The sequence below is a fragment of the Lepidochelys kempii genome, chromosome 3 (genome assembly GCF_965140265.1).
Source record: "Lepidochelys kempii isolate rLepKem1 chromosome 3, rLepKem1.hap2, whole genome shotgun sequence".
Classification (NCBI taxonomy): Eukaryota; Metazoa; Chordata; order Testudines; family Cheloniidae; genus Lepidochelys; species Lepidochelys kempii.
The window spans coordinates 128,801,126-128,828,126 of NC_133258.1; the positions used below are offsets into that span (position 1 = coordinate 128,801,126).

At 37.6% G+C, this 27,001-nt stretch overlaps 1 protein-coding gene across 5 annotated transcripts; it reads right to left on the reverse strand.

Moving 5' to 3' along the window:
* Positions 1-191: 191 nt before the first annotated feature.
* Positions 192-25,220, reverse strand: PHF10 (PHD finger protein 10). 5 transcript variants are annotated; one of them, XM_073337972.1, is made up of 13 exons: positions 25,106-25,189; positions 22,372-22,425; positions 21,467-21,573; positions 20,660-20,790; positions 19,248-19,331; positions 18,092-18,225; positions 16,614-16,763; positions 13,572-13,681; positions 9,961-10,114; positions 7,482-7,637; positions 2,263-2,371; positions 1,776-1,964; positions 192-414 (listed from the first exon to the last, which is right to left on the reverse strand). In XM_073337972.1, the coding sequence occupies exons 3-13, from the start codon at positions 21,517-21,519 to the stop codon at positions 329-331; spliced, it is 1,356 nt and encodes a 451-aa protein (XP_073194073.1). In that variant the 5' UTR covers positions 21,520-21,573; positions 22,372-22,425; positions 25,106-25,189; the 3' UTR covers positions 192-328. The 5 variants fall into 5 exon arrangements, with proteins under 5 accessions (XP_073194073.1, XP_073194072.1, XP_073194071.1 ...); XM_073337971.1 differs by lacking the exon at positions 22,372-22,425 and having other exon boundaries at positions 19,248-19,325; positions 25,106-25,220; XM_073337970.1 differs by lacking the exon at positions 22,372-22,425 and having other exon boundaries at positions 25,106-25,220.
* Between the last annotated feature and the right edge of the window lie 1,781 nt (positions 25,221-27,001).

Genomic DNA, 27,001 nt, shown 5'->3' on the forward strand with positions numbered 1-27,001 from the left:
TTTGTGTAGCTTTCTGTCCACGTAGAAGTTTATTGCTATGCAACATTGGCATATACAAGTGTGTTGCTATAAACTGCCTCGTTGAGAGGACTTTCTGAAAGTTTTCCCTCTTGAATGGAAATTTGAGTTGTCAATCTAAACTGCTGTGACAGAATACATGCTCAGTTACTGCCATCATAGGAAAACTCAGCCAAAATTATAAAAATTTTATTTGGTAAAAGATGGTTAAGTGGTTTTGTTCCATATACAGAGTGGGTTGGTTAAATAGCACCAAATTTATCACTTCAATTTGTGCAGTTAATTATATTGGAAGGTAAACATTATTCCTTTAGCCCTCTTTGCTGTTTTTCCCCCTTCGTCCTCCTCTTCTAGGTGTGGGGGGGTCTTTTTGACAACAGTCACAAATCCAGCGACCTAAGAAAGAAAAGTTGACATTAGTTAATATTTTTATTCCTTCTGTAGAATCCATGACTAGCTTACAAGATGACTAAATACTTTTATTTTTGCACTACCAGTGCTGGTAACATGCAAAATATAACCCAATGTCCAGAAGTTAATATTTCTTCCTTCAAATTTGAAGATAATGTAAGTACATAAGTAATAATACTGGGTAGAAACAGGTGGTGGTCTACTCATTCCCAAATACTCACTATATCTGAAACCAGCCTGTGATCATGAGACTGGGCTTCACAACAATTAAGAGGCTCCAGTGCTATTGTAGGATGGTTTTGAGATAGAATAAACACTACCCATACTTCACTTCTGATTCAAGCAAAACTGAGTGCATAAGATCAAAGCATTTTAATTTGTTGACTGACTGACTACTTTAGAGGAACATCAACTGCTTATACTTATGTTCTACCTTTAATGTGGCTCAGTTAGAGTATAGCCTAGTGTAAATCACAGAACTTGAATGGAAGAGAGTTCAGCAGCAATGAAACAACTGTCAACTCAACTGCAGTTCACAACGTTTTCAGGACTTGAAGTATTGGTGTTACAGCAGGGCTAGCACTGCAGAACTTACGAAGTCAATACAGTAGCTATATTTTGCAACATGGATTTAGTATTACACAAACTGACTATTCCGGTCAATAGTCTAGTTCTTTCATTCTGATTCTACACTGCCTTACACCTTTACAAGGGAGCAAAATGAATGAAAAATGCTACCAAATCGTATCTTTTATATTAACGGAAAGTAGGTATCAATGACTGCACACAGTGCAAGGCACCAGCTTTGTTTTAGTTTCAAGTTTAAGCATGTTATTGTGTTTATTTAGTTGAAGATGCAAGCTGTGATGTAAAAAAAAAAAGGGTCAAAGGTATTTACAGATGCATTTACACGTTTTTCTTCTACTTTAATAAGCATTTGTACTGTTAAAGCTTCTAAAACAATGCAAAAACTATACTCTATCAATTTGGAGAAATGCAAAGTTTATATGTCCTTTTATGGATGTAGGCAGCTATTCAATATCTTGTGGGAATCCTGAAAAAGTGGGGTTCTGAGCCATAGCTCTACTTGAGTTTTGACAGGAACAGTCATAGTGTTGTAAAACGGTGAAGCTGCCAATCCTATACTCTGTACATTACTGAAATATACAGAAAATTTCTAGAAAAACTCATACTGCTGCTGTTTTGGATAATTCAATGAATGCCATCTTACACTGTAGATGCTACTTAATGTTTACAGTCAACTAATTCATATACCCCTTTGGAAGTATAATCTTGTAACATAGAAGAAAACCCCAGCCCTTAAAGACTAATTTCTGTTTCATTACCTGAAGGGATAGCACCAAGCCCCACACAAAAGGTGTGATAACCACGGTCACACACATCACAGAACATCATTTCTTCTTCATGGTGAGGCTGCCCACATATAATGCATGTTTTACACTCCATACACTGCCAAGGGTAGGTCTTAATTATAGCAACAAGCTCCATGGTCATATCAAGACAAGAAGGGTGGCCTAGATTAAAACCAATATTATTACTAGTATCTTTAGAAATTATTAAAATAATTAGTATAACTGAATAGCTTTAAAAAAAATCAAGTTTAGCTCACCTAAGAGACTCAGTGCAGTGAATGTGTTGTGGTACATTCTTAAGTACAATTAAGGAAATTTTAAAGAGGAAAAAGTCAGTTTCTAGGAAGACTGAAATGTTTGTATGCAAATTTAGTATTATACAAAATATTTCCACTGAAAGTAGTAAGATTTTGCAATTAAAACGCCGAGCAATCCAGTTAAAGTGCATATAGATACTTACCACTGTTGTCACATTGGGAGCAGTGTATAAGTGCTTCAGTCTTTCCTTTCTTGTTGGACTCCTTACCCTTCAGACAAATTCCACATATAGCATTTGGAGTGACCTTTGGCTGGAAGGGTAGAAGAGGGCTATAAATTCATCCCAGAAGAATTTATAATGGATTTAACAGGAAATTTGTTAATGTATCTCCATTTTAACTTTTATAAATTACTAATGAACTTTCAGTATCATGTGATCGAAGTGACTCTTAAGACATAAGGTGATACTGACATAACGTGATATTGACAAACTGGTTATTTTAAAATCTTAGGAAAGATGCATATAAATTTGATATTTAGAACATGTGCACAGTGAGCTATGTGAATCATTTTACAAAATATGAAACCAGAACAAAAGTGTATGCTAGTTCCTCCTGCAAGCTTGTCAGCTAGCACTTCCCTTAATAGTGAATACAAATAATATACACTATAACTTTAAAGCTAAATCAAATTTGTTCAAATACAGAAGGAACAGGAGAATATGTTTATATGAATCTCCAAATTCACAAACTTCCATGTACATGAGAGAACATAAATATCCTTTAAGAAATGCAAAATTACTTAACCCATCTGAACGGAAGCTTAAAATGAATACCACAAAATAAAATACAATTTACTACACTTATTTGTATTGTTTAAGCTTCCAAAATGTCTAATAGACAAGTTAGTTGTGTTGCTTTAATCAGTTTTATTGTTCCCTTCTTCCATATCCAAAGTCATGATTGCTGTTGCTATAGAAAACACTACAATTCTACATTTACAACACTGCTAGGAGAAGGTGAACTCAGAAAGAAAGGAACTGAGTGTTCATAACATCTATTTAAGGCAAAGAAATCCCAGGTGCTTAAATTGGCTGTGCGGTTCCCAGTATTTGTGCAGTAATTTTGTAACCAAACCCAAAAGATAACCTGGCAGTAGCTTTATTTTGAGGAAAAGAAAAAAATATAATTAAGGTATCAAATTGTTTATCAAAGGGCCACTCAAACAGCTTTAATATCAGACTTTAACCTACCGCATCTCAATGAAGGTTTGGATTCAAATACAACACTTACTGATGTTAAATCCACTATTGCCAGAGATTTTTAAAAAGCCAGCATCTGTCTCAGTGATATTTTAGTTCTGTAGTACAGAAGCAGCCATCTAGTCAATGGAGGAATTTTGAATTAAAAGCCTACTCCCTAAGGAACTATGTGATTGCCGATAAATAATCATAATGGGCCTTGCTCCATTTGAAAAAAAAAAAAATTGCCAAATGAAAGAAATAATAAAAGTGGCAGAGTATTTTCAACCTAAGATGGTTTTAATAAAAATGGCAGTGAACATAAAACTATTAAAAAGAAAAAAGTATTCAGTACTGCCCCTTTTAAAACAAAATGTTATTTACCAGCCAGCTCTTTTCTAACATTTAGCAAGATAATTAATGTCTTCAGCAATTCTTAATCTGTCAGAATTCATTGCCCTGTTTGAAAATGTTTGAAGTTACTAAACCCCCTTTTATGGCTATAGTCTGCTTAACTTGTCTGGCCTGAGGAGTTTTAAATAAAACAAAACCCACCCGATGTTTATATATAACTTCCTTTTCAAAAGATGACAGAGGCATTCATAAAGACTTTTTTTGCTTATTTATTTTAAAAAAGCATAGTCAAACCTGTTTTATACATAAATATAGTAAAACTGTAAAAGAAGTCTAACATTCACAAATGTCTCTACAAAATAAATATCATGGAAGTGAAAGCATACATAAAAAATTCTTACTGGTAACTATTCTATGTCTCCTACATATATATATATCTATCTATCTACCTTTTATACCCTGCTCCTCCCAACAAAAGGATAGTGGCACATGCTTAACCTCAGTCTTGCTGTGTTTATTTACCCTCTTGTTGTTTACTGCTACATTCTAAGAGTAAGGTTTTTGTTGTGTTCTTTTACCTATAGCTAAGTAAAACAAACCCCTCTAAAATAGCAAGTGCACTTCTCTAATCCAAATTCTATATCAGCTATGAATTATTCATACTATACTGCCATAATATACAGCAGCAAACTCCCTCTCACGCCACTGAAACTAAAGTGAACTAACTTTCGGTTACTGTACCTGTGTTAGTGTATGTGTAGTTAATACTTTGATACATATAATTAGACACTGACTTATGTGTATTTATTGTTAATACTTCCCTCTACTTCCACTCCATTAACTTGTGTTCACTAGAAACAGTGAAACAATCACAGCATATTAAAAACGTAGAGAGCCCCAAAGGAAGCACTCTGTTTTAAAAAAAGAAAAAAGACAGAAAAAAACAAACCCACAACAAAACGCAACATATTCACATTTCAAAGCAATTCAAGTTCTACCATTCTAAAGAAATGAAATGGCTCTTAGGGAACACTATGAAAATATCTGTCCATCCTGTATGGGAAATCATAATATCCCATTTGACCATTTTACATTTTGCTTTCCAAATCACCTTCATCTTATTTTGATGAAGGGCAAGGCAGAGGGACTCCTTTGTAACTAACTTCCATGCTGCTGTGATGCCACTCAGAGTTTCAAATCAAGCATTGCAACCACTCAGACAAACATGAGTTTTCTCTGAGGTCCTACTATCTGTGGGCAAAGCATTCAGTTTTCATATATAGTGAACCCAAAGCAAAAGGTTTTGGGGACCTAGTATCTCAATACATGGCAGATTTATTATGTGCAAAAACCTCCTGAACTCTGAGAACAGTGTGTGCAACTGTAGTAGCCAGTCCTGCATCAACTGCAGCAACATCCAAGACACACTACTTTGTGATGTAACAAAAGGTAAAACATGATATCAATTAAAAGGCTGACACTTAATAAAAATGGCTTCATACAAAAACCACCAGTTTTCCTGCTTAAAAAGAGAAGTAAATATGAGAATTCCATTGTATCATTTATACTGTATTGACTATAGCTATACACTTATATATGTTGATGTTGCAGCAATTATCCTTCAATTTTAATTAAATGTAACCTAAAGATTACTATCCTATAAAATGTGGACAAACTGAATAATACAGAAGAAAAATATTACCAAAAAAAACCCCAGAATTTAAAGGGACATTTAAGTTCAGTTTATAGCCTTCAGTTTAAAGTGCCTTTATATTTAGGCATGTTCTGGTATATCAATATCTCTAAATCTTTTTATAGACCACCTCTAACAAGAATGTTCACATCTAATCAGTTCTAAGGTATTTTATTTAATGGGCCATATTAAAAATGTTTTAAAATTCCCATTTAAAAAAAAATGCACAGCTGTGCCACCTCTGAAGTATCACTAGCCTGATGCATCACCTTTGAATAATGGTAGGTACACTGAAGTTGTGAAGACGTGCCATAAAAATATTTTGGCACTGTAAGTTATCAAATTAGCTTGCACTAATTGCTTTGTTGCTAACATAATTGGTAGTTTTAAACTAATGGGTAATAGCCATTTGGGTCCACTTTGAAACTCCATTACCTGTACAGCTCTACATTTAGGGGTACAGAACCTTAGAAATGGTTCTGTTTAATTAGTTCTCTCTATGTATTCAAAAAGGCCACTAGACAGAGCAGACTAACCAGACACCGTACTTTGTGGTCTTCATACCTAAGTGAAGCTCCTTTTTCTGTCAGACCAGTCACATACAATCTCTAATATAAAGTTAAACAAAGTTAACACTTTTTCAAGCTTCATCTTTGGATTTCATAGTCTTGAAAATATTAGCATGAGTTTGGGTCTGCAATAAGCAATTTGCAAAGTTACATATATAAAAAGATATGTATACTACAACAGTTCTAATATCCATAATTTGCATCTATCTTAAGCAACTCCTCAAAAGAGGAGAGATGACTGAAGCTTGATAGTTCTTTGTTATAAAACTGCAAAAAAATATGCACTGTGCAGTTATAGAATCTACAGAAACCTTTTCCAGTCAACTGAAGTTGTCCAATTCTTGTTGAAGACTAACTTCTAAGTTTGATGTATAGCTTCTTTATCAACCAATAGTAAATTTAGATGGTTAGCAAACATTCCTGAATTATAAAATTCAAACCATTAACACCTCACAATTACCTTTGCTGCTGGAAGATTTCCTAGAATATATGATCTTGACATCACAGAAAAAATTGCTTTTTTTAAAAATAAAAACAGCATCTTTTGGCAAACATTCCCGATCGCTATGCTTTAAACCCTTCCTTACTGTACCATCTTTCCACACAATGGGCCTGATCCTGCTGCCACTGAAGTCAATGGCAAACTCTTACTTAATTCAGTGGGAGCAGGATTGGACCACATGTATTTTTGAAGGTGTACAATCAAGACCCCTTTCCTGTACAAAGTTCCATAGACTAAAATTTAAATCATGCAGATGAACTCCAACTTCTCCTGAAATATACTGAATCCTCTTTTGACTAATGGGAAAGTGTTACATTATTAGTATTGATTATTCTATCCTGGGTTCAGTAATCACTGGTTTATGGATGTTAAAGTACCTTATTGTCGTAGCCAAATTTTAATGTAAGAACATTCTGCCTACAGAAACTCCTCTTGTAACATGAATTAGATAAATTGTTATTTTCCATATCTGTCCTAAGTGGTTGGGTAGTGTTGCTTAAACTGTAGTCAGTTTTGCATTCCACCCCAAAGGTGGCTGCACTTATTGGTGAATGAAGTAAAACCTATAAATAGTTAATACTTTGGGATCCTTCAGGATGAAAGGCCCTATTTAAGTGCATGTTATGACAATATATTCAGCCATATCGCTGCGCTTTACAGCACTGGTCTCATGGTCTGCTGCCATACTAACTACTACTAAGACAAAAACAGCGAATACTCAATGCCAGTTTTACACTGACAGGTAATTCTGACTGCTATATTAAAGCAGTCAGGAAAATATAAAATTATCTTTATAACAGCTATAATTTTTTGTGCTTTAATTGCCCAGAAATCAGTTATGACACAGAAATAGAAGCCACTCCATAGCCAAGGTAACAGAAAAGCCCCTCGTGAAATAAAGCCAAAAAAGGAACGAAAGAAGCAAACAGTTGAGAGCACAATAGGAGAGCAGCTAGTGAAGTACAGCAAGCAGAACTTCCATATTTTTGAAAAACAAAGTTAAATATTTCAGGGAGAGAGGCCGATCAGTAAAGAAGCGGAGTCAGGGGCTTTTTTCTTCTACCTTGTACCCAGGAACTGATTTGGACAGTACAGAACGTTTGGAACCATCTTTTCTTGGAGTAGCACTTTTGTCTCTTGGTTTTTGTCTTCCCTGAAAAGAATCCTCCTGGTTGTCATTGGCGCATTCACCTTCAGATACATTGCCAGACGAGTTGTCCTATAACAAAAACACCATAACGTTTTTTGATAGAGAAACTAGTCTTTTCAAAGCTCCAGTGCCAACAAGGCTTAGTAGCTTCCTTTCTACAAGAGCAAAGGTGACATTTAAATACGGTATGGCCTTTTTTATTGTAACCTTTTATGCCTATACGTCTCACACAAAGAGGCTGGCATCACAGCAGAAGGGTTCCAGTATTTTCCAGAAGATCCTGATGCAAAACCAAGGGTGGAGCAGCATTTATCCTTTGTTCTAAATTATTTTAATTTAAGACTTGTCAGAACGAAATTATCTATTTACCAATATACTGGATGTTCAACATCTATCAAGTCTTTCACAGATACAGGCCAGAAAAGCAGATAAACTGCTCACCACATGTTTATAATATGCTACCAAACTGCCTGAAATGTAGTAAGTGAAAGTTTTTCTGCGACCCTCATTTAATATTTTCACCAGGAACAACCAGATTATCACCTTTGGATCACAGCACAGGAATGTCAAAAACGAAAGACATCCACAGCTACAAAACAGAAGTTATGCAGCAGGTGTTCAAGGAGATTTATGGGGGCAGGAACCCTGAGGGTCAGAGTCAATGAGTATTGGGTGTCATTTAAAAAAAGAAAAAAAAAGCAGCACAGGTTTTTGTTTGTGGGGGCGGCGGGGGAGAAGAATGGAGAGAGGGGCATTAATGGCCTTCAAGAGGTCCCCGCAAAAACAGCAATAAGTACCCACCTCATTAACACTGAAAACGAAATACCTTAGAATTCCTTCAGCATGCAGGAGGGTAGGTAACATGAGGCAGCTGTAGCTGTTGGGAAATGGAAACCATTCTGCTGTTTTGGAAGTGGGAAAATGGAGAAGAGGCAAGACAAGAACCAGCAAATCTTTCCCTCAGAGGTATTCAGCACAACTAGCTGCTCCCAAAGATAGCTGGTAGAACCACCGTAAAACCAGATGCCTGGTCTCTGATTTTGTCTGCTCCTTCCAAAAGCAGGCATGACCTCCCTGGCTTCTGCACTCCCGTCTGCTGGATGGCCTTCTGAAGTACTGTGCATAGGGAGAGGAAGTGTCTGCTCAGCCCCAGTTCCTTCTCATATTCCCCTACTAGGGGAGAGGCACCAAGCCCAGAAAAAGGAACTGAGTAGACATAGCCTGCAGTATTAAGGAGAGACTGATGTTTTGTTTTGTTTTGTTTTTTAAACAGAATAAGGAGCAGCAATACAGATACATTTTGCGATGAATTTTAATATTTGTAAAATTCTTAAGAACCGACTCCACAGGCAAAGGGAAAAAACACATTAACAGCTACCACTCCTTGTTCAGGCTACCAAGGCAGCTGTTTCATCCTGTTTTTTCTTTAGGTATAAAAGCTTTAATTGCAAATACTTAAAACAAAATTAACATTTACATGGCTAAGTTCAATATTTTAGCTACTCAATATTTAAAAATTTTCTAGTTGTTAGACCATTATTTTATACTAGGCTCTCCTTATTGTGGTGTTACAAATATCGTGCTTCTGGAAGCTGGTTGCCACCAACAACTTAAAGATATCTCTATTGCACTTCGCAAGCTGAAACTGCTTTGAACATTAAGAACGCTGTGATATTCAAAATGGATGTAGCTTTCCTTTAACTTCCAATAAATGATGGTATAATGTCTGGATTAAACGAATGAGTATGATGTGGTTAATTTAGATAAAAGAAAGGAGGGAAAATGATTGTTAAAGCTGCACTGCAAAGAAAAAATAGCCTCTTCCTTTTACTATTTTTATGATGTAGAATGAGAGCCTCAAGCTTTTTTTCTGTTTTAAAGGCACTTTCCTGCTTCTAGTTTACATTAGCAATAGCAGGCTCGCACTTCTCTTTAATAAAGGACTTTTAGATGACTGGAGTAGTGATATCACACAAATCTATGATCTGAACTGCAACTCTCCCTCCCCACAACTGTTAGCATCCTCTCCCTTTAACTCAGACGAAAGAATGGGGTGGAAAACTACAGTTTGGGTCACAGATCTATATAATCGGATTATTCCGCTTCTCCTAAGATTCTGCAGCAAAGGAGAAAGGGGGGGCCTGGACCTGGGTATTTTCAGCATAGAACAGAAACAGGAAAACAGTTTTAAAAGAAGTCAAAAAGAATAATTAAAATGGTAAAAAATCAAAACTTTTTTTTTGCTTTTGCCTCACAATTCTCCTTTAACCTAAACTCTACTGGACATAGATGTTAAAAATCCCAGTGAAGCAACTACTGAAACTGACCAAAGGGAAGGGGAAGAAAGATCATCTCTTTTTTTTGTTAAAGATCACTTTTCAATTTATCTCACCGAATTGCCTTTGATTTTCCGTTTGTCATCACCTCGACCCTCTTCTGCATCATCCGAATCTCCATCACTGTCCAGTGCAGGCAGTTCTGGATCCAAAGGTGGTTCATAAAGGGCTGTGTTTAATGGCAAATAACGAAGTTCATCTGGGGAGTATCTAAAGTCAAGAAATAATTGTTTACTACTATATACTTACTTACACACACACACACACCCATAAACAAAATATAAAAACACTTAATTGCCAGTGAAAAATAAAAAAAAGGCTGGATAAGCTCAAAGCCCATTTTTAATTGCATATAAAATTACCACAATTGTGTGCACAATAATTATGAACACAATTCTGAAAATCTGGGTCACAAATGCATCTCCTCTCCTTCGTCATAAATGGTACTCCATGTTAAACAATATTTAGTTACATTTTAAAAAACACTTCAGCTACTCAGTCCAGTAAAAGGTGCATGTTCCCTCACACCTTATGGACAAAAGCCTGATCCAAAGCCCACTGAAAACAATGAAGTCTTTCCATTGATTTTAATGAGCTTTTGATCAAGCTCAAAATCCTAGTGTCTGAGCAACCAATTAAACAGGTCTCCCAACTGTCTGAGACATTCACATAGAGACAGAGTACAGGAAATTATTCAACATCACATGGAGCTGCATAAAAAAGAGCTAAGACTTCAATCCTACACTGGAACCTGTGATTCAGGACCCCCTTTGCCATTGTAGAGTTCCATTGAAGTCAACAGGTATCTGCACAGCTAAAGAGATTATAGCTTAGCAGATTCTAACGCAGCATCAGGGCCTACATGAGTACAGTAAAAGAAGTAGAACCAACAATCTGCTAAATACCCAGAAATAGATTTAACATATTTGTTGGTTCAAGGTGCCTTGTTCCAGCTAGCAAACTCAGGATAGGTTTAATCATTTTTAACTAGAGCTGTCAATTAATTAATCACAGTTAACTCAAGCAATTAATACAAAACAAATTAGCTAGATTTAAAAAATTAGGCACGATTAATCACAGTTTTTTAACAAGTGTCGTCAGCATGGAAGCAAGTACTCTGGAATGGCGGTCGAAGCATGTACAAATGTTTAGCATACCTGGCTAAAACAGTGCCATGAGAACATTTGTTCTCACTTTCAGGTGACATTGTAAATAAGAAGTGGGCAGCATTATCTCCCGTAAATGTAAACAAAGTTGTTTGTCTTAGCAATTGACTGAACAAGTACAACTAAGTGACTTGTAGGCTCTAAAGTTTTAGATTGTTTTGAGTGCAGTTATTTAATTAAAAAATAGTAAGTCTATGTTTGTAGGTTACACCTTCACGATAAAGAGATTGCATTACTGTTTTTGTATGAGGTGAACTGAAAAATACTATTTCTTTTGTTTATCTTTTTGCAGTGCAAATATTTGTAATAAAAAATAATATAAAGTGAGCACTGTACACTTTGTATTCGGTGTTGTAATTAAAATCAATATATTTGAAAATGCAGAAAACATCCAAAATATTTAAATAAATGGTATTCTATTATTGTTTAACAGTGTGATTAAAACTGCCATTAATCACAACTAATTTTTTTAAATCTCATGATTAATCTTTTTAATCATTTGACAGTCCTATTTTTAACCAAAATTAATATAGAACAGCATCTTAACGGGGACTAATACATTAACTATATTTATATTTGTGTTGGAAGATGATGATTATGACAGTTAATCTAAGAGATTGTTCCATGGATTATGCCCAACATTTCACACCCACATATTCACCGAAGATCAAACAATGCATACAGTGAACCCTCCAGTAAATCATGTTTACCATCTCCAAGAGGCTATTTATTTTATATTACACACAAGACCATATGGACAAATGTATAAATATAAAACAAGTTTCATGATTATTAATTAGGTTTCAAAAGAAAGCAGTAGGGGCCACAGAATTATGTGGATTGTGTCAATTCTCAGATTTGAAATTTCAAAAATATGCCAATTATATTTAGTGCTCATTTCATATGTTAATTATGAAATGTACTTCCTTTAAAAATGAGCGTGCTTGTTTCAGCAAAATGAGCATTTTTTTTTAAACGCACATGAAATCTGTGAACAAAGGATTAATACGTCACAGAATATCAAATATTTTAATGAAGTTATAATCCTTCAGATATCGCCTCAATTTCTAATATTTTAGATGTTTTTTCATTGGGAACATACAACGTATGTGCTGGTATACAACCTCCACACGCCTAGCAACTAAATACCTGAGAAGGCTGCTGTGCATTAGTTATTCCACTTAAACTATCTTTATTTTCAGTCAGCATTAGGAAAGATTAATAGAAAGTACAGTTGCATTAGGTGTGGACAACCTTTTTTAGTAAAATCACACCCTTTTGGAAATAATTTTGCACTTATATAGCAACTTTGATCGGAGGATCTCAAAGCACTTTATCAAGGTGACCACTATTCCTGTTTTACCAAAGGTGAAATGGAGGTCTACTGCGAATAACTGACTTGCCTATGGTCACACTGCAATCCAGTGGCAGTCAGGAATAAAATCTTGGCTCCCAATTATCTGTTCTAATAACCAAATCAAGCTGCATCTACATTTGCTACACTCTGGAGGTGATGCACATTGAGTTAACACTTACATATAACATGGAATTTTTTGGAGAAAACATTTCCATGCTAATCTTGGGCAATACATCATATTAAGGTTATGTGCCACAGGGCAGAGGTTTTAAAAGCCATACACACAGTGAAGCATATGCATTTTGGGAGAGAGAGGGGTCCATTTACCAAAACTTTCCCTCCTCTCTCTCACATCCAATTTCACCTAAATTCTTAGGTATGCAAAAAATCAATCAAAAATAACTGTTAGCAGTGATCAGTCTTAGAAAAACCATACGCTAAAACTGTTTCTCTGCATTCATGCAAAATTACTGAATAGAAAGCATTTGACCATGAGCCTGCAATTAAAAATTTATGTACCGCAAATACTCTTGAAAGTCTCTGTAGAGCCCAAGTACTAAATGGACACAGAGAGTGAACTACTCCCTGTTGCATGTCAAATTCGTCCCTCTAGAACTGCGGTGGGCAACCTGCAGCCTGTCAGGGTAATCCACTGGCAGGCTGCGAGACAGTTTGTTTACATTGACCGTCTGCAGGCACAGCTGCCCACAGATCCCAGTGGCCGCGGTTGGCCACTCCTGGCCACTGGGAGCTGCGGGAAGTGGCGGACAGCATGTCCCTGCTTTCTGCAGCTCCCATTGGCCATTGGGAGCTGCAGGCGGCCGTGCCTGCAGATGGTCAATGTAAACAAACTGTCTCACGGCCTGCCAGCAGATTATCCTGCCCACCACTGCTCTGGAACAAGGCTGAGGCATGCTGACAGAGCAGCATGGAGAAGCTTGCACTGCAGCTGCCAGTGCCAAACTTGTTCAGTGGAGGATGCACTTCAGCCTTTTGGTCGGTCAGATTCACAAATCTCACGGACCCAAAATTCATTCAAAATTATTTTGTAACTATCATCACTACTACTCTTCCCAGCTAGTTTCTTGGGATACACAGCAAGTAGATGTAATATAAACGGCAGCTAGGATATCTTTTTAAGTACCTTTTGTAGTACTCCTGGAACTGGCCTGGTATGAGAGCCACCGGATAAGGACTAACCTTTGTTCTCTCTGTAGGTAAGATTTTGTATTTTCCTTGAGGCACCTGGATAATCTGTATTGTTTAATACAAAACAAATGTATCTAATTTTCCACACAAGCAACCTTTTTTTCTTTTCTTTTTTTAATTCATTTGTCTTTTCCACATTTTTGAACTCAACCTTTATTATGCTGGAACAGTCACCTGATTTTCCCCAGATGCATTCCAGCACTTAAGGGTGTATATTATACACAGCATATTTAATAGTTTTACTGTCAAAATAATCTTCTCTAAAAATCTAAATAAATGTCTATTTAACTAGGGTTGTCAACTGCAGTTAACTCATACTATTAACTCAAAAAAATTAATCGCAATTCAAAAAATTAATCATGATTAATAGCACTGTTAAATAATAGAATAACTATTTAAATCTATTACATATTTTTGGATGTTTTTCTACATTTTAAAATATATTGATTTCTATTACACAGAATACAAAGTGTACAGTGCTCACTTTATATTATTTTATTACAAATATTTGCACAGTAAAAATGATAAACAAAAGAAATAGTATTTTTCAATTAACCTCATACAAGCACTGTAGTGCAATCTCTTTATCCTGAAAGTAAAATTTACAAATGCAGATTTTTTTTTTGTTACATAACTGCTCTCAAAACAATGTAAAAATTTAGAGCCTACAAGTCCACTCAGTCCTACTTCTTGTTCAGCCAATCGCTAAGACGAACAAGTTTGTTTACATTTACAGGAGATGCTGCTGCCTGCTTCTTATTTACCATGTCACCTGAAAGTGAGAACAGGTGTTCGCATGGCACTTTTGTAGCCACTGTTGCAAGGTATTTACGTGCCAGATATACTAACCATTCATATGCCCCTTCATACTTTCGGCCACCATTCCAGAGGATATGCTTCCATGCTGATGGTGATGTGTTCATTAAATTTATGACTGAACTCCTTGGGGGAGAACTGTATGTCTTTGGCTCTGTTTTACAAACATTCTGCCATATATTTCATGTTATAGCAATCTTGGATGATGACTCAGCACATGTTCGTTTTAAGAATGCTTTCACTGCAGATTTGACAACCGCAAAGAAGATACCAATGTGAGATTTCTAAAAATAGCTACAGCACTTGACCCAAGGTTTAAGAATCAGTAGTGCCTTCCAAAATCTGAGAGGGATGAGGTGTGGAGCATGCTTTGAGAAGTCTTAAAAGAGCAACACTCAGATGCGGAAACTATAGAAAAAACCACCAAAAAAGAAAATCAGCCTTCTGCTGGTAGCTTCTGATTCAGATGATGAAAATGAACACGCATCAGTCCACTGTGTTTTGGATCGTTTATTGAGCAGAACCCATCATCAGCATGGACTCATGTCCTATGGAATGGTGGTTGAAGCATGAAGGGACATATGAATCTTTAGCGCATCTGGCATGTAAATATATTGCAACGCTGTCTACAACAGTGCCATGCGAATGCTGGTTCTCACTTTCAGGTGACACTGTAAACAAGAAGCGGACAGCATTAGCTCCTGTAAATTGTAACCAAATTTAGTTGTCTGAGAGATTGGCTGAAGTAGGACTGAGTGGATTTGTAGGCTCTAAAGTTTGAGATGGTTTTATTTTTGAATGTAGTTATTTTTTGTACTCAATTCTACATTTGTAAGTTCAATTTTCATAATAAAGAGATTGCACTACAGTACTTGTATGAGGTGAATTGAAAAATACTATTTCTTTTGTTTTTTACAGTGCAAATATTTCTAATAAAAATAAATATAAAATGAACACTATACACTTCGTATTCTGTATTGTAATTGAAATCACTATATTTGAACATGTAGAAAACATCCAAAAATATTTAAATAAATGGTATTCTATTGTTTAACAATGCAATTAATTTTTTTAATCACTTGACAGCCCTATATTTAACACAATGGACACCTAATCTCCTTTATGGCACTATGACTCTATAATAAGATAAAAGGGTATACTTTTTATTTTTCTATTACATTTAAATTACCATACAAGCTGCTAAATAAAGTAAGTAAAACGTAAGTTAGTTTTCATATTGAGCATCTTTAAAATGAAATTTTACCATAGTGGCATAATAGTAGAGAGTAGTGAGAACAAGGAACTCTAACTTTGAAATCAGGCTTTTGTGTACAAAAGCATCAGGTATGATGGGCATATACAAAATAGAAGCTCATAGGAACAGCCATAAAAGATCAGATCAACGGTCCACTATCCTGTCACTGACAGGGGCCAATATCAGAAAAGTCTAAAACCTTCAAATGGACTATTATGCAATAATTTATCTATGGGGAAAGCTTCTGCTTAACTGCTCTATGGCAAGTAGTGGTTGGCTTACATTATGAAGCAAGACTGATACATATTTTTATCCTTTCAGCTGAACTATGGAAAATATTTTTATTCATAAATGTCTAAACCTTTCTAGACTACTACTAAAATTTTTGCCTCAAGAATAATTCATAGAATTTACTATCACAAACTAACTTTTTGACAATCAGTAATTATCAGTTTTAAGTTTGTTGCCTTTTAATTTCATTAGGTGTCCCCTTATTCTTGTATTATGAGAAATGGTAATAAAAGCATCCAAATGACCTGACTTCCTTCATGCTATTTTATATACTTCTACCACAAAAAACTTATTTGTCTCATTTCTAAACTAGGTAGTGCTAATAGTGCTTCCTCACGTGAAAGTCTTTCCATCTTGAGAAATCAATTAGTTAACGTAAATTATATTAAAAAAACGAAAGTGGAAAGCTCTATTCTATTTAGTAAAATAACTTTTTAGAATGTATATATTCAAATCTATTTATTTCTAACCCAAATTAATTCTAATCCAATATTATGATAAAAAATTGTTACAATAGTATGTTTTCAGAAAAAACTCCAAAAAGACTGACATCTTTACTATAATAAACAAGGAGCTTACCGATCACCATCAAGCAATAAATTTAAGTCAACTTACATGTGTCTGTAAATCAAAATAGGCTCTTCTTTCTTCCATTCGTTCGCGGTTTAAATTGCTGTTAAACTCTGCAGCTTTCTTGGCAGCTTTCTTAATATATTCTGGAACTTTACTAGCTTCTACTTTTTGTGTGTTCTGCTGTTGCATTTGCTGAAATAAAAATAATTGCATTCATTTACAAAACAAATCTGAAAAATCAGATATTGCAAAAGGCAATTTAATCCCCATACCCAGTATGATGAGATTACTGGTTCTGTGGATGAAGGGAAAGCAGTGGATGTATTGTTTCTTGACTTTAGCAAAGCTTTTGACACAGTCTCCCATAGTATTCTTGTCAGCAAGTTAAGGAAGTATGGGCTGGATGAATGCACTATAAGGTGGGTAGAAAGCTGGCTAGATTGTCGGGCTCAACGGGTAGTGATCAATGGCTCCATGTCTAGTTGGCAGCCGGTATCAAGTGGAGTGCCCCAAGGGTCGGTCCTGGGGCCGGTTTTATTCAATATCTTCATAAATGATCTGGAGGATGGTGTGGATTGCACTCTCAGCAAATTTGCAGATGATACTAAACTGGGAGGAGTGGTAGATACGCTGGAGGGGAGGGATAGGATACAGAAGGACCTAGACCAATTGGAAGATTGGGCCAAAAGGAATCTGATGAGGTTCAATAAGGATAAGTGCAGGGTCCTGCACTTAGGACGGAAGAACCCAATGCACAGCTACAGACTAGGGACCGAATGGCTAGGCAGCAGTTCTGCGGAAAAGGACCTAGGGGTGACAGTGGACGAGAAGCTGGATATGAGTCAGCAGTGTGCCCTTGTTGCCAAGAAGGCCAATGGCATTTTGGGATATATAAGTAGGGGCATAGCGAGCAGATCGAGGGACGTGATCGTTCCCCTCTATTCGACATTGGTGAGGCCTCATCTGGAGTACTGTGTCCAGTTTTGGGCCCCACACTTCAAGAAGGATGTGGATAAATTGGAGAGAGTCCAGCGAAGGGCAACAAAAATGATTAGGGGACTGGAACACATGAGTTATGAGGAGAGGCTGAGGGAGCTGGGATTGTTTAGCCTGCAGAAGAGAAGAATGAGGGGGGATTTGATAGCTGCTTTCAACTACCTGAAAGGGGGTTCCAAAGAGGATGGCTCTAGACTGTTCTCAATGGTAGCAGATGACAGAACGAGGAGTAATGGTCTCAAGTTGCAGTGGGGGAGGTTTAGAATGGATATTAGGAAAAACTTTTTCACTAAGAGGGTGGTGAAACACTGGAATGCGTTACCTAGGGAGGTGGTAGAATCTCCTTCCTTAGAGGTTTTTAAGGTCAGGCTTGACAAAGCCCTGGCTGGGATGATTTAACTGGGAATTGGTCCTGCTTTGAGCAGGGGGTTGGACTAGATGACCTTCTGGGGTCCCTTCCAACCCTGATATTCTATGATTCTATGTTATAGATCTGGTTTATTAAAGTCAGAGGGATGACTTACAGAGTACTCTTTATAATGATCTGTTATTCGCTGGCGTTCTTTTTCTTGCAGTATTACAGAATACTCAGCATGTTTGGCAGGATATTCTTTAATCATCAAATCAATTACTTCATCACTGCGCAAGGCTGTTAGACCTAGATTAGATTAAAAAACACTAATAATGCTACATTGCAAAACAAATTGTAAGTCATTTACCATTTTGACCCATAGTCTACTGTAAAATTTGCTATTGAAGCAGACAGTCTAACATACACAATAGCTTTCACTGAACATAGAAATTATGCTGCAATAACACTCTTAAAAAAATTCTAAAACAAACCACCCCTCCACCCCTTAATTTTCAAAACATTTTGGGGAGGTTAGCTATGTGATTCTCATTTAATTTAATGGAAGCTGTATGTATAAAGCCTCATGTTTTACTTTAAAAAAAAAAAAAGATTAGGAAAAGTCAGCAGCCCAAAATATTGTGCAGCTGATATTCTGTTCAAGTTTCTGTCAAATGTCATATAAACCAGTGACAAATCAAGATACAGAATACAGGGAAGCAATGAAAGTCATTATATAAAATAGTCAACTTCCTGTACCAAATGAGAGCACAGAGTTATATAGATTTGCAATATCAAAAAGAATAGAATTGTGATAGACATTAATCAACCAGTATGTCAATCCAAGTTAATGTTTCTTATAAGTGAAAGAAGAAAATATTAAAAGGTTTTCATTCAGATATGAATTTACTCAAATACTTTAATTCACATGACCTCAAACTGCAAGCTGATTAACACAGGCAGATCTTTACAGCTGCACAAAGCCCCATCTAAGCCAATGGGTCTTCATGCGGACACAAAGGTCCTCTTGATCAGCTTGGAAAAGCAGGGCCTACGTTAATAAAATATCCTCTTTAGCAAATGAAGTAATTAGAACTGATAAAAATAATGTAAAGAGTCTAGTAGTCTGTTGAAGACCTTAAGCTCAAAACGTTACATATTCTTAACTTTATATTACATTTTAAAGGTAAAATAAATAACCTTATTGTAATCAAAACCAATGAAAATGTCTAGTCAAGAATTACTTGATTCTATCATTTTAAGGCAGGAATCAAATATTCTAGCCTAATCCAACTACATCAGAAAGCTGAAAATTCATTTTGTTTTCTTACCTAGAGTACACTGAGTCTCTGTGATGACATTTAGTTCTCTGAGGTAGAGTTTTTCCTTGTGAGACAGATCTCGTCTCTCTAAATCTCCAAGAAAAGACAAAACAGCAGTAAAACTGTGTAGTGTTATACATTTCCAAATCCATCATAAAAGAAGTTCCAACTAGGCCAAAAACTAGTTTACAACTTCTTTTCCACGCGATGAAAAAGGAAGTCTGTATAATAAAATGTCTATTTTAGTTAATATTTAGTTTAGCAATAGTACAATCCAAGGATAATAGTAAAAAGCTGAAAATAATTATGTTAATAAAATGTAATTTAAGGGGATATTAGTTTAACACACACAAAATTATTCCATACAGAAGTATTACACTACTATAGAAACCTTGATCTATGCAGGAAATAGCCCGACTTGATTATGTAAAGAGCTGTCACTTTGGATGGGCTAGCACCAGCAGGAGAGTGAATTTGTGTGGGGGGGTGGAGGGTGAGAAAACCTGGATTTGTGCTGGAAATGGCCCACCTGTTGATCACTTTAGATAAGCTATTACCAGCAGGACAGTGGGGTGGGAGGAGGTATTGTTTCATGATTTCTGTGTGTATATAAAGTCTGCTGCAGTTTCCACGGTAAACATCTGATGAAGTGAGCTGTAGCTCACGAAAGCTCATGCTCAAATAAATTGGTTAGTCTCTAAGGTGCCACAAGTACTCCTTTTCTTTTTGCGAATACAGACTAACACGGCTGTTCCTCTGAAACCCATAGAAAAAGATGTTACTGTTTCTTTTATAAATAGTTTAAAAAATTAGATTTTCCCCAATAAATTGCATTAAAATGACACTGACAAGTAGTAAAGGCAGAAAGTATGTTTTTGAAAAGTTTTTACAAATTCTAATGTAAGGATTATAGTAGTTAATGATGGAGAAGACAGACTGTCAAAAATTCTCACAAAAAAGGGAAGCGCAGATCCCCCTGAGTATTCTGATATTTTCCCTCCGCATGGAAATAATGTAGTGCATTATTGTGCGAGAACTAGAAACTGAAACTGACCAATCTAGTTCACTATCCAAGTTGAGCAAAATTCAGAAAGTTCCCAATAATAATAAATGCTCAAAAATAAATTAGGGCCAAGATTAACAAAAGTCACTTAAGCACCCCATCCTCTGAAAAGCAGGCCCCTTTACATAATTTCAAGATAGGCACCCAAAAATCACTAGTCACTTTTGAAATCTCGGCCCAGATTTTCAGCTAATGTAAATTATTAGTAATAGAAATAGAAAATGGGTACGCTTGATTTTTATCTTGACTGTGTCCTCTTAAATGAAAGATCTATGTTATATTCCAAAAGATGAGAGTTGCCAGTTTGTACACATTTGAATCAACATATTTTTTACATAAGCTTTTTCAACCTGGATACCTGGATATTTTCGTTTAAATGAGGTCACACCCAAGTATTCACTGACTTGCTCCTGAAGCATATAGTATTCTCCCGTTTCATCAGGTGGCCATTTGTATTCTATCAAATTTTCAGCAGGAAAGTAGCTAAAGCTAAATACAAAAACAATCGGCTTGAAATAATAATAGTAGATTTTACTAAAAAAAAAAAATACACATTGTGTAAAAAAAGTTAGAATACTCAAAGTAATCGTTAACAATGCCATGCTTCTAGAACTTGATCTAATTCCCATTTAAGTCAACACAACACTCCGACAGAAAGTTGGTTCAGCCCCTTAGACTATATCCTCCTCCTTCCCCATCTCAAAATTACACACATTCCGTGTGTTTCATTTCACTAGTGTTTCACAAAACTAGTATTTATCAATGAATCACTGGACATGAAATCAAGGACTGTGTAACTCTTGACAAGGTAAGAATAAGAAAACAGGCATTCATACTGAAAGATACGGCTTTTTAAATATTACCTAAAATTATAAAATGCAAAAAAAAGTCAAATGTACAAGTAAGGTCAGTCCTTAGAATAACCAAAGCGCACTTTTGCATAATTTGCATTAAATAAACATGCCATTACACTATATTAAAAGTAATGTTGAAGCAAGGAAGTTGCTCACATGCCACTTTAATTCCCCGTGCCTCAGCACTGCTGAGGTCAAAGGAATGCATGAGCAACATATAAACAGAGAAAAAAGAGCTAATGTTAAAACTTATGGAAAAACACAACAAAATAGTGTTTAAAAACTATAAAACCTCAGTAAAGCGATATTACCCAAGATCTTGACTAGAAGTTTCACAACTTCGAGAACTGTCCCCTGAGCCCATACGTCGTCTTTTTGATGGCTGGCTGCCATCATTTGAATTTTCTTCTGTGTCATCCTGAAATAAACACGGAGAGCAAGCATTAAAAAGGTAGCCAAGAAGTACTGCACGTACTTAATGTATTAGGATATGATAATTTAAAGACTCACAAAGTTGTAATAAACTATTCTGGGATTGTGAAAGGTGGCTGTGACTAGAATGAACTTGTTCCCTAGAAGTACTGTGCTATTTCAAAAGGGTTCTATGAGCCAAATCATGGGCTGGCTTGCACAGTTCCTTACTCCCTTGTGCTGGCTACTCATCATGCTTAGCAGCACAAAAGGACAACCAGGTTCCGCAGAGCCACTATCTTTCCCCCATTGTCATACAGGTGGGTAGGAAGGGGTGGGAAGTGAGCAGATCTTTGACTGTGCCCATCAGCACCAACATGTCTTCCGGTGTAACTATCTGCACATCATCTGCTAAAGATCTGGCACAGTTTACTCAATCCCTGGAGCAGTGAATAAACTTGGAGCACGACTGTGACTCTCAAAGTTATTGTCTCCCTCCAGGGCTACTCCAAGAGCAGTGCAACAACACATTACCCTTTGTTATGACTGACAGTTACAAATCATGGAATGTATCATCAATGGCAAAGAGAATTTACATAAACAGATTTAAAGTAATAGAAAAATATATTCTCTCAGATGTGAGTATAAAAGGAGCTGTGTCTAGTTTACATAAAGCTTTGAACATAGAACTACAAAAGAGCTGCTTTTCATGAAGAAATAAGTAAGATGTAGAGAGAAAAACTGATGCAGTGGAGTTGAAATATATATGGAGGGCAGAAGTCCCATCTTCAAAATGAGCTGTTACCAAAGTGAAGTTACTCTATCAATGATGCCTTTCCCCAGTCAGATTTAAAGAGACCTATGGCAAGAGAAAGGATGATATTTAGAATATGTGGTTGTGATGAAATTTGCTCATACCCAAGGGTCATGCCCTAAAATGGGGGGGGAGAGGGAATGAAAATATATACAATTTTAAGATGTTACCAAAGCGAGAGACCAATGAAACCACTGGTCTTATTGTTGGGATATACACTGAATAAGTAAACTATATCTAAAAGATGAAGAATATTATATTAATTGATTGAAATCCTGTATAGTTTGTTATTCAGCTTGTAAACAGATGTAGGAGCCACTGAATATCAGCCATATGCCATCTTAGTAGCTCCAACTCTACGTCACATTACAAATCATTGGAAGAAAACAAAAGCCTTCAATGGCTTTACCTTGTTTAATAACATTTGTGAAATATTGCTGATGGAAGAACTAACCTGTCAAAAACAGTCAAGCCCACACAGTTACACTTAGTATTTGTTTATTAATGACAGGTACATTAGGCTTGTTTAGTGAATGTCTTTCCATTTATATTGAAATGTTAATCTCAAATATAACACTTTAAACATGGATTTAAGAGACAACAGCGATTTATAAACTAGTTTTCCCTACTTTAGCTACATAACACTTGTAAGATCAATACAATCAAAAGATTAGAAAAAACATGTCTCTCCCCCTCTCTGCTTTTCTTTTACTTTGTATATTTGACAGCTCTTTATGTCTAGTCTTTTTCCCTGTTTGTGTGGGTCTTCACATAGCAAAAAAGAAGAGAAAAAACTTTTAAATTAGGGGAAAAAATTGGTAAGAAGACTTTGAAGCAGGAGTAATTACTAGATCTATTTTAAATTGACCATCTCAAGCTAATGGAGTCCTTTTAAAAGCGGTGGTTTTCATGCAAAGAAACATAGGGAAGTAGAAAAAGAAACTGGTGGAGAATCTCACATCTTATGGTTTTATTACAAAAACTATTTCTATGGAAAAAATAATATTCATTGATCGAAATCCTGTTTTGTTATTCAGCCTGTAAATGTCAGTAGGAACCACTGAGTATCAGCCATGTAGCCTCAGCACTAAAATTAAGTGCACGAAATCAGCCATCCCCAGAAACTTGTATATCAAATGTTGCCCCTTTTCAACCTAAGCAGCTAGTCAAAGTTTGGGGGCCTGGAGATGTTCCAAATGGAAGTATGAATTAGTGACAGGTGTTTATTTATAAAGAACGTACAAAAATCTTGTCTCTCTGAATGAAGAAGAAATCAAAAAGCAGGAAACAGCTTCTTTTGCTCACTGCACCAAGCGTACTCTTTTCATTCTGCACTTCTACCCAAAAACTTGTCTTCAGTTTCTTCAGGTCAGCCACCATGCTTTCAGCTGCTCTTTCAGGCTCTCTCTTTCTTTTCCAGTTTTTTTCCTATCTGTTCTGCTGCTCCCTGCCCGCACACCCACACTCCTCCCCATAAGCAATACTCAGCAAAAGCTCCAGGGTGCATTCACACACCCCTTCTCTTATTTGGGAGTATATGCTTACTGTTAGGTTAACTGAAGGGTGAATTTACACTTATCAATCTCAATGGGGTTTTAACTCAATCCAAAACAAATTTTCATCAAGCTCATAACACAAGATTTTTTTCAAAGGAGATGGCCTAGTGCAACCACAGTTATTAAACTTGAAAAGGGAATTCATTCACAGAAATCCTATGACCTAGGTTACATAGGAAATCAAATGATACCAGATAATCAAAATGGTCCTTTCTGGACTTAAAATATATGAATCTATTCTCAGCTCTGCCATGCACCTCTTGTGTGACCATAAGAAGGTACTTATCTTCTATGTACCTTTGTTTCCTCATCTATATAAATGAGATAATGGTACTTAGCCTCCTGTGTATTGATTAAAGATGCTATGTATTAAGATTATCAATCCTTTAGACCATCTGCAAACTTGAGTTTTCCAAGATACTTTCAGACAGCATTTGCTAAAGTCACCCCTGAATTTGAGGGAAGGGGAGAAGCAGGAAACAAATGTTGGAAACACTGGAAAGCCCAGATCCTTTGCAAAGATATTAGCCATCACTGATCCGTGGCCCTCGGGTGCCGTTTTGGGCCTGCGGCAGGACTGTACAAGGACAGTGCCAAACCTTGGACCTGGGCAACTTTCGGGCCTGGAACCCAACCCTGGATGAGACCCAGGAGCTCTAGCCCTCCACCCGTGAGTGGCCCCTTCGACGAGGGGGCTGAGGAGCTGTCGCCCGTTCACTTGAAGAGGCGCCCAGGGCCCCGTATCCCAGCACCTGCTCAGCTCCGCGCCCGGGGCAGGGGGCTCCCTCCGGTGCAGGGGACTCTGGGGCCCGGCCTGTGGGACGGGCCGGGTCTGGGGGCGTGGAGAGGGACCAAGGGCACAGGTTGGGCGCGGAGGTGGCAGAGCTGCAGCCTCTTCTCCCTCAGGAGCTGGCTGGCTGGCTGGCTGGCTGGCTGGCTGCCCCCCCCCCCCCCCCGCCGGGTCACCTCCCCCCGTAACCCCGGGGGAGAGGGTGGCGGTGGGCAGGGCTGACTCCCCCCAACACAGCCCACACACGCTGCGGGTCTCCCTCTCCCCTGGGTCGCCCCCCTCTGCCCCCGCTTCCCCGCGGCCGCCGCTCCCCCTGGGGCTCCCTACGAAAGTCCCGCCGAGCCGCGGCTGGGGGGGTTCCCAGCCCGGCCTCTCTCACCTTCAGGGACTGGGTCCCGGGCGTGGCCGGGTCGCTGTCACAGACCCGCGGGGAGAGAACCGCCGCCATGGCCGCCGCCGCCCGCTCCCTCCGCTGGGCGGGGCGAGGAGCCGCAGCGTCCCCGGCGTCATGTCCGTCTCGCCCAATCCCATAGCGCCACCTGCCGGCCCGACCAGGGGCACGCGCCCCACGCTCGCAGCCAGGGCCTCCCGGGGCGCCCGTGGGCCTGTTTCTGAGCCTCCTTCTCACCGCGTCGCCGCCCCCACTGTTCTCCAGCCTGCTTCGCCTCTGCCCCGCGCCCCCGGGGTTTCCCACCACCACCTGCCTTCCCCTCTCCTCACTTTTCTAGTTATCCCACCACAGATTCAGCTCCCCTGGGGAGCGCCCTGGCCTAGGCAGAGCCCTGCTGGTTTTTCCAGTGTCAGCCATGAGACAAGTCAACTCTCGTGAATGTACTGCCAGAGACACGATTTCCAAGTAAAATTAAGCCTCACTCGGGCTCTCCTCATAGAACTCGCAAATGTCCGGATTTTTTTTTCAGGCCCGTGTTTTCCCTCTTCTGATATGTGAGAGTTCTACTACAAGGTCACCAGTGAGGCCTACTTGTACTTAGAAATTGCGGTAAGCCCCAGGCAAGGGGGCTCCCGCTATCAGCTCCAACCAAGGCAGAGCTCCTGCTTTCAGCCCCAAGGGCTTGGGACTCCCACTGTCAGCCCCACTAGGAGGGGCTCCTGCTGTCAGCCCAAGAAGTAGCAGCAGAGACTCCACTTAGGTCTGGCCCTAACCCAAATGATGCTCCCCCACCCCCCAAAATGTGTTAAACATTTGAATACCGTATTTTTATTGCATTTGTAGCCCATTTCACAACTTTGACGCACAATTTGCACGCATGATTTAGCCCTGTCCTGTAAGAGGATAAATTTGCATGCTAGGATCTGTAAATCTATATTTATTCATGCCATATAGAAATAAATCATGTCCTCAAAGCTTACAGAAACTTTTTAATTTTAAGAATAACTGAAATGTACTATCAAGAAATTGAATTGTGCACCAACACTGGGTGGACCAGTATTACATAGTGTTACAGTCGGTGACAGCCTTAGAATATTAAAGTGTCAGCCAGTGACATTTTATATATTTACATACTGCACAATTTCTTCTCCATAAAAAACATTTCTATGAAAAAAGAAATCTTTGAAGTTATTTTGTTCTACATCGTTTACTATAGAGAAAATATTGAACATATTACCCCACCATACACTGTACAAAGTTTGGCTTCTAGCTTCACGTCAGTCCAGTCATTAAAGGGTGGATTACCTCCTCCGTGTTAACCTCTGACTTACATTACCATTCAAGTTGTTCAAATGCAGAATAAAATATGGATAAACTCTTATAGAGTGTTGAAAGATTTTTATCAGTAAATGTTGATTTCACTATACACACACAAACTGATAAAAAATAATTCCATCAATAATGGAAATTTACACAGGCAAAGTAATAAAAATGGTGCTTAAGAACTTATGTTTGATTTAAGGATATTTACTTTATATATTTTGACGTTATGTTGACAATTCGTGTTTTCACAGTTATAAAGTTTGAACTTTTTGAATCTTAACATGTCATTAATTATTTTCTGACACCTCATAATTTCCTGCAACTGTGAAAATTTCAATCAATAAAAATAAAAAATGTTTAATATCCATAATTTGGTGCAACTGTGAAAATGCAAACAGAAAAAAAGCTTAAAAATAAACCAGTATTATTCATCAAAATTATACAAAACTAAAAATTGAATTATGCAAAGCCTACTTATAGAAAAGGCCCTGATTCTGCAAGGTCTTAAGCATGTGTGCATATTTCTTTACTCCTGGAAGTAGTCCCATTGACAGGTTTCAG